Consider the following 10,818-nt stretch of genomic DNA (forward strand, 5'->3'; position numbering starts at 1 on the left):
CGCACACCCTCCAGTTGGGGTGGACCGGAGGACAAATTCTTGTTAGGACCTGAAATGTTGGAAGAGATGGAGGTCATGGTAAAAAAGGTTCGAGCTAACTTAAAGATGGCACAAGATAGGCAAAAGAATTTTGCAGACCGGAAGAGAACATTTAAAGAGTATCAAGTGGGTGAACATGTATACATCAGAATTCGAGCCAGGAAGAGTACCCTCCAATGGAATGCCTGTGCCAAACTCGCACCGCATTTTTGTGGGCCATTCCAAATTCTGGCACGAGTAGGGCCGGTAGCTTATCAACTCGCCCTACCCAGCCATATTCGAGTTCATAATGTCTTCCATGTATCAGTTTTAAAGAGATATGTGTATGACCCTAGGCATATTATAAGTTGGCAGGACATTCAGGTGAGGAAGGACTGTCATAAAAATGTAAACTGAAATAAAATATTAGTAAACAACTGATTTAATTGTTATGTGTTTCAGGTGGAACCGGAAGGAGAGTTCCTGGTCGAACCAGTGAGCATATTAGATCAGAGAAGAGTCGAGCTGCGGAAAAAGGTCATCAGCCAGGTTAAAGTGCAGTGGCAGCACTTTGGGCCTGAAGAGGCCACCTGGGAAGATGAACAAATGATGCAGGATACTTATCCCAGACTGTTTTTGGATAAACAGCAACATCGGGACAATGTAGACTTTCAGGAGGGGGAGATGTGATATCCCCTGTGAAAAGTTAATGTTGGTAAATGTTAAAAGTAATTATTGAACAGAGACTTTATTTGAAATTATATATATTCTGGTTATTAATATTATGTTAATAAAAAAAGACAGTTGTGTTGATACCATTTTGAACTGAGTTATGATTAATCATGGTTAGTAACTGAGGAATCAGTTACATTGGAACCCTAACTACCTTGAGGTAGTTGAGACCCCAGAGGAAAAAGGCGAAAATGCCAAGTCTGGTGAGGATCAGATGGCAGAGGGAAAAAAAGAAAACATTCATGCTATGTCTGGTTAGGATCAGATGGCATAAGAGGAAAGGAATTTTCTTGTACGCTATGTCTGGTTAGGATCAGATAGCGTTTACTGGCAAAGCCAGTGTAATTGCGGTCGAGCAGGACCAGCAAGTGCTTGGGGGTGGAAGAATAAAGAAGAAAAACTTCCTACAGACGGGTGGACTGACAAGCAAATCAAGTAGGTTGGTACCGGAACAGGTACGACCTACTAAGTATACATTTATTTATTTAGTTATCTCTGACGTGGAGTTAGGCTAAAGGATTCACTATTCTGTATTAGAAAGATTGATACTGTGTAATTTCTATAACTGTCATTCGTAGCTGAAAATGTGAAAAGGACAATAGCTGTGCCTTATAGATAGAAACCGAGACATGGCAATCTGAATGAAGAATATTACACCCTTGCCTATTTCTTTTAGCCAAAAAAAAATAGTAGCGGAACGGAATAAATACTAAGTTTCATTATCACAGAGACAGTAAGAATTATAAACAGAGATGAAAACTGTAATAAGCTCTATCTAGTTTTATATACTGCGGAAAAGAACAGAATACTTTTTTTTACATGCAGAATCAAAAAGAAACAAACAGGCATTTTGTGCAAGATAATGTATTACGCTTATATCATTGAGACATTCTTTATATAGCACGGGACTGGTATGTCTTGTAAAGCCAGCATGCCTAAAACCGGAAGATATTATCATATTCAACAATCCAAAAGAGCGTATACACTTAGAGAACCCTAAGCTCGCTAGAACCTCCGGGTCAGAGAACCAACCCAAAATAATAATATTCACATGTATAGCTTAACAACACCGAATACACGTATACAGAGTTGTATGCATAAACTTTAAAGAAGGAGGTAAGCCGCAGACCGCAAGGTAACCGAGGTTACAACGGTCTCGGTTAGAACCTGTTTAGTAAAAACCCTCGCTCAGAAAAGTTACATGAGCCGGGTTGAAGCCATTCGAAACGGCCAGGCGCCATAAACATATCTTGAACACATAAACAATAAACACATAAACAAGCTAGTGCATAGCGGAGCTAAAACCCAACCTTGGACCTGTAACTTATATACAGACTCCATATTAATAAAGAGGAAACAATGCTCTTATACAGAGAATCGAAGCTTAAGCAAATCAAATGCTGACAGTATAAAGACAAACTCGAAATGAATATAAATTTCAATGGACAAATTTACAAAAGATAACTCTGCATTCGATTATCAGTTAGCCGTGAATCGGCATCCAAACCAGTGATAACTGTGCAAATATACATCTCAGTGAACAAGACTAGACGGAGGCCGTCTTAACAAGAGTCATTAAACAAAAGTTGAATAACATGTCTAAACACATTCACATAACAGACGAAGGACCGACCCATACAGGTCCATTACATGCAAAACCCTGAATGTACAGTTGAGAGAGGAGTTCGAAAGCAAGGAACTCGGCATCCCTGTTCAGCAGAACAGTGGATTAGCCATTGTTCCGAGATGAGAAGACCCAAAAATCTACTCTAAGCAAATAAGGTGGTGCTCCTACCTGTGGCAGGATGGTCGAGGTCGATAAGCCAGTAGCCTCTTCGAAACGCTGTCTGGACATCCGCGGCCTTCCCTGCAATTGTCATAAAAAAAAAACATTGACTGAGAAAGTATATTTACCGAAGAAAAACTCAAGTAATTAAAGTTGAAAACTAAATTGCTTTGCAAAGCTCGTCTTAACCTGGGTAATAAGCTGTCAAGGTTCCTTACGCCTTGGTATAAGATGAAACCCTGGAGCAGTGAGAGTTTGCAAGTCCTCGGCCGAGCGCAGGAGAGCTGAAGACTGCAGCAGCCAAACACTCGACACCGAATGGAAACAATGACCAACCAATGTAAAAACGAACCTTAAATATCCCTTGCAAGACCTTGCCTCGTGGCATAGTTTCGGCCATCGATCTGGGTAAGACTGCCACTGCCGTTCGATCTTGGAGAAGGATCCGGAAAGGTTTGGGCGCGAGATTGGTAAGTTCGAGGAGCCAGCCTCGTAACACTTGTTCACGCCACCGCACATGGCACAACACTATGAGCCGTGGATCTTGCCAGATGGATGAACCTCAGCTAACAATGCTGCGATGGATGGTACCTTACCTGTACGCGTATAACTCAAGGAGCAAGTTAACCGGTCACGGGTCGATCAACCATCAGATCACATTTAAGGTGGAGCCAGCCTTGGTAACCGAGACCTGTCATGGCAGTAAACCCATGACCGCCACTACAATACAAACCCTTATCTATATAGTTATATAAACCTTTGATAACAAGATAGGAGATCGAATGAATATATGTACATGCATTGAGTACAGCTAAGATTGTAATCCAATGAGTAATGACCGTGAAGATTGTAAAGTGCTATTTTATGCAGTAGTATAAGAGTGTATCAAATCAATAGGATTTATTTGTGTATGCGGTAACTTTATTACGTGATATATGTATAGAGTCAACCCGTCGAATGATCATATTACTGGTGGGTTATTCAATGATATATAAGTGGTATGGTAAATGTATAGTTACTTATGTCAAAAAATTTTATTTGCATGTATTGGAGCGTGACATTTTGACTAATGATATTTAAATTATAAAAAAATCATTAATTATTTTATAAATACAAATTTTATTAATCATTTTCTATTTTAAATATTTTCTTCACGATAAATTTATAATTATAAATAATCCTTTTTTTAAATATGTGAATATTGATAATTAAAATATAATATTCTTTTTATAATATTCCTTTCTTCATAGAATGTACTCTTTTCTCCAGATGCATTGGATCATTGTTGTATGAGGATGCGGATTTCCCAGTGTCAAGATCACGAAACATTTCGGTTGTCTATGCGATACTATGCATTTGGATGCAATTGAAGAAAAATCCAAGAGAAAATCAGTTAATTATCCCCACGAAAATCATTCTCCAATTTATTTAAAATGGCGTTAGAGATATGTAGGATTTTAGAAAATAGTAAAACTTGACCGTTATCAAAGAGAAAAAGCCGGAAAAGCAGGGTACACAGAAAAATCCGCAAAAGCAAAAATCCGGAAAAGCCAGATGTACGTTCTCTTCGAATTTGATTTGATGTGCAAACAACGCTCTCTTTTTCCATGTCTCCGTGTTTTGTTCTTTTGTGCATCTGTTTGGGTTTGCATCTATTTGGGTTTTGTTTCTATGTGTTCCTTTTGTGTCAAATTATGGTTGAGAGCCACAAAGCATGAAGCAGAGAATGAAAAATCCTCAAGCAGAGGTATTCCTGTACAACTAAATTGGTCAATGCAATCTTCATACTTCTCGATGGATGAGGTGAGGCAAAGCTTGTTTTCATTTGATTTATTAAATCTCTAATCTCTTTAGTTTTAGTAATGGCAATTTATTGATTATTTCTGCATTTTTGTTTTTCTCATCTTCAGCTTCCAAAAAGAAAAGGAAAATTCCAAGAAATTCTATAGGCAATGAAAGCGGCGAATGCAATCTCCATGTCACTTTTCTATGGATGGATGAGGTGAGCAGATTTTTTTCATTTGATTTATTAAATCTCTAATCTCTTTCATTTTAGTATTACGATTTTACCAATTATTTCTGGATTTATTTCAGCGTCTTTACTGCTCATAGACAAACCACGGAGTGAGCACCACTATGGAGCAAGAAGCTTTAAGGTACCTTATAGTTACTTCTCAATACCTGCTTGATTGTGGTGTTGATGCTTTAAATATCGATTTACTTGGAACATTTTGGTGTTGTTACGTAGACGAAAATATAGATGATTCGGTGTAGATGATTCTTACACCGAATAGAGGCCAACAATTAACTTCTCTCAATTGGAATCCAGACCATATAACAATTAACTTCTCTAAATTAGAATTCAGAACATATAACTATATGCAACGTCAAAAATAACTATATAAAACATCAAAAGAAAAGAGTGAAACTCTGTTCTTTCTTCCTAAACCTAATCAGTCGTCTCTTAAAAAAAAACCGTTTCAAGATGCAGTTACCCTAACCTCTCGTTTTGCTAATATTCTATTGGTTGGGAGCGTGTCAGCTATGCTAGGTAGGTGGATTGTATTCGGTTGGTTGTTACACGTCATCACACTTTTGCATTACACTGTTGCGGTTATATTTTATTGGACAAACGCATGCAAGGGCCTATTATACTTTCTCAAATATAATAATTTTTTGACATAGTTAATATAAAACACAAATTTATGTCTCTGGTTTTTCTGTTAAATAAAACGTTGGAGCCTTTGATAGAGAGTATAATAGAGTCTCTCAAGCATAGGTAAAATAAAACATTTTTTTTAACAAAATATAATAATTTTTTTAGATCTTATGATCGAAAGTACAATAGGATTTATTTCTTAAATGTAATATTGTTTTCACATAGATAAAATAAAACATTGTATCTTTTCTCTCAAGTATAATATTTTTTTCAAATAGGTAAAATAAAACAATGGATCTTCCAGAAACGATCCATTATTTTATTTTACCTATGTGAAAAAATTATTATACTTGAGAGAGACTATTATACTCTCAAATATGGGATTAAATGTTTTATTTTACCTATGTGAAACAATTATTATATTTTGTCTAGAAAGATATTTTATTTTATCTATGTGAAAAAAATTATTATATTTTGTTAAGAGAGATTCTTTATTTTACCTATGTGAAAAAATTATTATATTTTGTTATGAGAAAGAGATATTACTAGAGCTTGCGATTTTTCCAGGGTAAAAAAGAGAAAGAGATATTACTAAAAAAGAGAGAGATGTTTTACTTTACCCATGTGAAAAAATTATTATATTTTGTTATGAGAGAGAAATGTTTTATTTTACCTATGTGAAAAAATTATTATATTTTGTTATGAGAAAGAGATATTACTAAAAAAGAGAGAGATGTTTTATTTTACCCATGTGAAAAAATTATTATATTTTGTTATGAGAGAGAAATGTTTTATTTTACCTATGTGAAAAAATTATTGTATTTTGTTATTAGTGAGAGAGAGACATGTTTTATTTTACCTATGTGAAAAAATTATTGTTTCTTTTTATTAGTGAGAGGGAAACATGTTTTATTTTACCTATGTGAAAAAATTATTATATATTTTTTTTAGTGAGGGAGAGAGCGAGAGAGATATGTTTTATTTTTAATTATCTTTTGTTATGAGAGAGAGGGATGTTTTATTTTACCTATGTGAATTGTATTTTGATATTATATAGAGAGAGGGGTGATGGGAAAAGGGAGGGAGGAGGAGAGAGGGGGGTCACACTCACAGATAGACAGACGTCGGGGAGGTGGGGAATATATGGAGGGAGAACGGAGAGAGAGAGAGAGAGAGAGAGAGAGAGAGAGAGAGAGAGATGGGAGGAGGGAGCAAGAGGTGGGAGGGGGGATGTGTTGGCGAGGCAGAGTGGGAGAGAGAGAGAGGAATAGGAGAGGTATAGGAACAGTGAGAGGGAAGAGGGTGAGGGCTAGGGAGCAAGAGAGAGAGAGAGAGAGAGAGAGAGAGAGAGAGAGAGAGAGAGAGAGAGAGAGAGAGAGAGGGAACAAGGGAGGGAGGCGAGAGGGGAAAAGAGAGGGAGAGGGAGTTAGGGGGAGAGAGATAAAGACAGAGAGAGATGGGAGGACGGGGGAGAGGGATAGAGAAGAGGGGGGAGGGAGAGAGAGAGGGAGCGTGGCAGAGAGAGAGAGAGAAAGGGAGAGGGAGAGGGAGAGGGAGAGGGAGAGGAACAGTGAGAGGGAAGAGGAAGAGGGAGGGAGAGAGGGGTACTCCCTAGGTGTTAGAAGCCATATTAAATACTTTTAGAGGTACTACAAGTTCTTAACAAGACCCAGATCTCAAAATCTATTATCAAATTGAAGAAGGAACTTTTCTAAGCTAGAAGAAGGATGCTCCCATGATAATGGACTCTCTATCATCCCCAAGATGTGTTCTCCAATGAATGCTCCCTATCAACCACCCAAGAAATTGTCTTCTTTTTTTGTAACGATTGATGAGCCCAACTTGAAGATAGGATCCTTAGCAATCATGGTCTTCTCCAAAGAGCCACCTAACACTATGTTGCAACAAAACTATAAACAAGAGTAAATGCCTAAAATTGTGATAGTTGCGTGCTATTTCACTACCCACTTTCAAGTCTATGATTTCTTGTGCTACACATAACAATTTCCATGAACTTTGAATTCTATGATTTTGTGTGTTGCACGTAACATGTTCCATGCGTTGCACATAACAAGTTCCATACTATCTTTTTATTAAGGCATGTTGGAATCTCAATGCACCCCTTGGGATAGTTTTATTTTTCTAAAGGTATCTCCCATCCTCAACCCCTCCCCATAAGATTTGAACCTATTACCTAATGAGAAGTAAACCCCACAAAACTTATATATATATATATATATATATATATATATATATATATATATATATATCTTTATTTTTCCTTAATTGTACCACTTCCTCAATGGATAAATTGTTTAAGCATAAATCACTTCCCCAATGTATAGATATGCCCACCTAACCAATTAAAATTAATTCAAAATGATCCCAATATTCCATCACATCAATGGAATAATCAAAGATCCCAATATTTTGTCTTTGAGGTTTCTACGAGTCTCATGTTTGTGTAGATTTTCTTCCGGATTCATCGCATTCAATTTCTTTTGTACCAATAGAATAGTCGCACCATATTTAATCACTTTGGTTCTTATTTCCCTTCCCCTTTCTTCCTCATATTGGAATTTTAACCCTGAACATGTCGGAGGTAGCCATGATTCACCGTACATGTTTATTATTAAATTTCATTGTTCACCAATGTGTGATTGTAGAGTATTAATCAAGTTAATATGAAACTATGAAGTATATCATTATACTAAGAATAATTCTAAATTTTGAAAATTATATTTATGTTTATGGTTAATTTTGTTTAAAGAAAAAAATCATGGACAAACAATTTATGGATACTATAAACCTAAAAGTAATATAATAAGATTCTGGTGAAGATTTACACTTTATTATTGTTTTAATATTGTATATTATAGAATAGGTTAATATATTATTTCATAACATTAAAAATAAAGTAATAATAAGTTTATAGGGCATATAATAGGTAGTGACATAGTGTTTTGTTAAGGCACTCCATGTTGAAAATATTACCAGTTCGAAATCTCATGGGAAAAAATCCATCCATGTTAAAGGGTTTTGTAGCATAGGTCAGGTGCCCTCGAGAGATATTGAGAACTAAGATATCCCTCGGTCATGGATACTCAAACCAAAGATTAAGGGTGTGAGTCATATAAAGATTCACATGACGTAACAAACAAAAGGAATAGAGTAATAATAATGAGTTTAGAAATTACAATTAATTTCAAATAAAAAATGACTTATTTTGGTTTATTCATATCTTAAATTAGTGTAGGAAAAATAATTAAATACATGATATAATATAATAAAAAATCGATGCATTTAGAATTATTTGAAATTTGCATCTAGGGACAATTTTGAGGGAGAAATCTTTTTCTTGTAGCAAAAAAATTGAATATATATATATATATATATATATATATATATATATATATATATATATATATATATATATATATATATATATATATCCAATACAATTTCATTTTTTATAATACTTTTACTATTCTTAAAATTTATATTTAAATTCAATGTTGTATTTATATTATGGTTCATATTCATTATGTATTGAGTGAATTCAATCTAGCAGAAATGTTGTTGCAGAACGATCTCATTTGTAAGAGTATACGATGAATGAGATGTGGACAACAGAAAAAAAAAAAAAAAAAAAAAATTGTATTTGAAATAACATCAATAGAGACTCCTAAAATAATTAACTAACAAGTGAACTAAAAGAATTTGTCTATATCTATGTAATAATAATGAAATTTATACAACTTGTTAGAATATATCAAGAGGATTTGAAAATAATAAGGTTTTATATTAAAATTCACTTTCAATAAATCAAGGCATTTGTTGTTTGCACAAGAATTATCTATCTTCAAATAAGTTGAACTTCTCATATCGCTTCCCTAATCTAAAATACTAAGCCTAAGAAAAATATAAAGTGAGGAAATATTTGAAGCATAAGTAAACTATAAAGGGATAGCTTATGAAAGATTACATTTTGTAAATACATGATTCCAACCTAATAGTCATTAAAATTTTGGTTATTCAACCTTTGTTGTAATATAATAGCTCCTCCAAGAACAAAAAGTTATAATTTGCAATCCATAATGATACTTAATCATTTCTCTCTGAAAATATTAGGGGTTTGCAACTCCCTTCCAGTGGGTTTTGGACTGACTTGCGCAGATGTGATAGCCTCCCCTGAGATACATTGAGGTATGAGTGTGATTATGTCATATGTTTGGTTTATCTAACATGATATGTTTACAGTTTGTCTCAATGTTTGATTAATTGCATTATATGTGTATGTGTCTATAATATTGCATGAAGGAATTATCTTGTTTTAAGATTATTTTACTATCACAATATGCGTTGGGACAACTAATATGCACATGAGTGTAAGTCAGTGCTAGTTGTAGTATTATGATTAATGACTATGAGTTGATTATGGAATGACTATCAATCTTGGTAAAGGTTGATTTCAAATTAATATACATTATATCTTGATCTTTGGAACATGTGACTGACATGTGTGAATAGTTGCAAGGTAACATGCTTGGTATTAGCATGACAAGGTAATAGTTGATTTCTTTATATGAATAACAGTAGGGTGATATGATAGTACATATAAAGACTCCATTGTAGTAAGGAAAAATATAAAGGAAAGGAATTTGGTGAAAAATCATTTGGCTATGTTTGGAGACCTTTTTTTCCAAATGAATGAGTGCTTTGCATGAATACATGAAGTCTTCCTATCCTTTATTTTGCCTGACATTGCGTGGACATATGTTATTCTCATGAACATGTATTTGACAGGTGTAACATTTGGTTTCATGTTATGGGGGATTCATCAAGGAATTGGAGTCCCTTGAGAGATAACATATGTATGTGTTCAGTTACAAGGAAGTGTGCTCAACACAACAAGGTAAGGTAACAAGTATATTGTTACATTTATGTGTGCACTAATAGCTACATGTTTATGGAAGTATGATGTAGGGGATTGCATGGAAAAAGGGATGCCCATGGAATCTTGGAGAAGGGTGAGGTTGATATTTCCCTTGGAGGCATTGGAAACCCATGGGCTTGAGTCCTGGTTATTTTTTACTAGTCTTGTGATTTCGATGCTTTGTGATCTATTTGCACTTGATTTGCAGTTTATTTTATGTCTGGTACATGGCCATGCCACTTCGTTTGTGGTATTATAATGTTTTTGGTTTTTCATGGTTTTCTTCATGTTTCTTCTTGTTCTTTCTTTTTATGTTTTGGGGGACTTGGGAATTCATTGGGGAAAGAGGGAAGTTAATGGAACTTGGGAAGCATTAAATGAAACCCAACAGGTAATGTAAGACCCAAATGAAGCTTCGTGCATGAGTAAATGATAGTTGAAGGAAATAATATGATAGTAAACTGGATTGGTTGGGTCCATTGGGATAAATGGATGGTGGTAGGACATTCATGAGAAAGGTGACAGGAAAGGTAAAGTGAATGAATCTAAGGTATTAGATGTGTTGGCTATGTTGAGAATTGTCCTTCTCAATGTTGTGCATGTCATGGAGGGTAAAGAGAGTTATCTTAGCCTTGATCTTACAATATTAGGTAATGATGTTCTGATGTAGATTATGTTGATGTCTAT

General features: G+C 34.8%; 1 protein-coding gene across 4 annotated transcripts; it reads right to left on the reverse strand.

Moving 5' to 3' along the window:
- Positions 1-1,682: 1,682 nt before the first annotated feature.
- Positions 1,683-3,268, reverse strand: LOC149249350 (uncharacterized). Of its 4 annotated transcripts, none has more exons than XM_089456222.1 (3): positions 2,755-3,268; positions 2,546-2,617; positions 1,683-1,999 (listed from the first exon to the last, which is right to left on the reverse strand). In XM_089456222.1, exons 1-3 carry the CDS (start codon positions 3,053-3,055, stop codon positions 1,911-1,913), a joined length of 462 nt encoding a protein of 153 aa, XP_089312348.1. In that variant the 5' UTR covers positions 3,056-3,268; the 3' UTR covers positions 1,683-1,910. The 4 variants fall into 4 exon arrangements, 2 of the variants coding, with proteins under 2 accessions (XP_089312348.1, XP_089312349.1); XR_016265840.1 differs by having other exon boundaries at positions 1,978-1,999; positions 2,726-2,881; XM_089456223.1 differs by lacking the exon at positions 1,683-1,999 and adding an exon at positions 2,160-2,459 and having other exon boundaries at positions 2,755-3,028.
- Positions 3,269-10,818: the final 7,550 nt, after the last annotated feature.

Source organism: Pinus tabuliformis, chromosome 7 (genome assembly GCF_031772625.1).
Source record: "Pinus tabuliformis cultivar Carrire ecotype Pingquan chromosome 7, CPIR1, whole genome shotgun sequence".
Classification (NCBI taxonomy): domain Eukaryota; kingdom Viridiplantae; phylum Streptophyta; class Pinopsida; order Pinales; family Pinaceae; genus Pinus; species Pinus tabuliformis.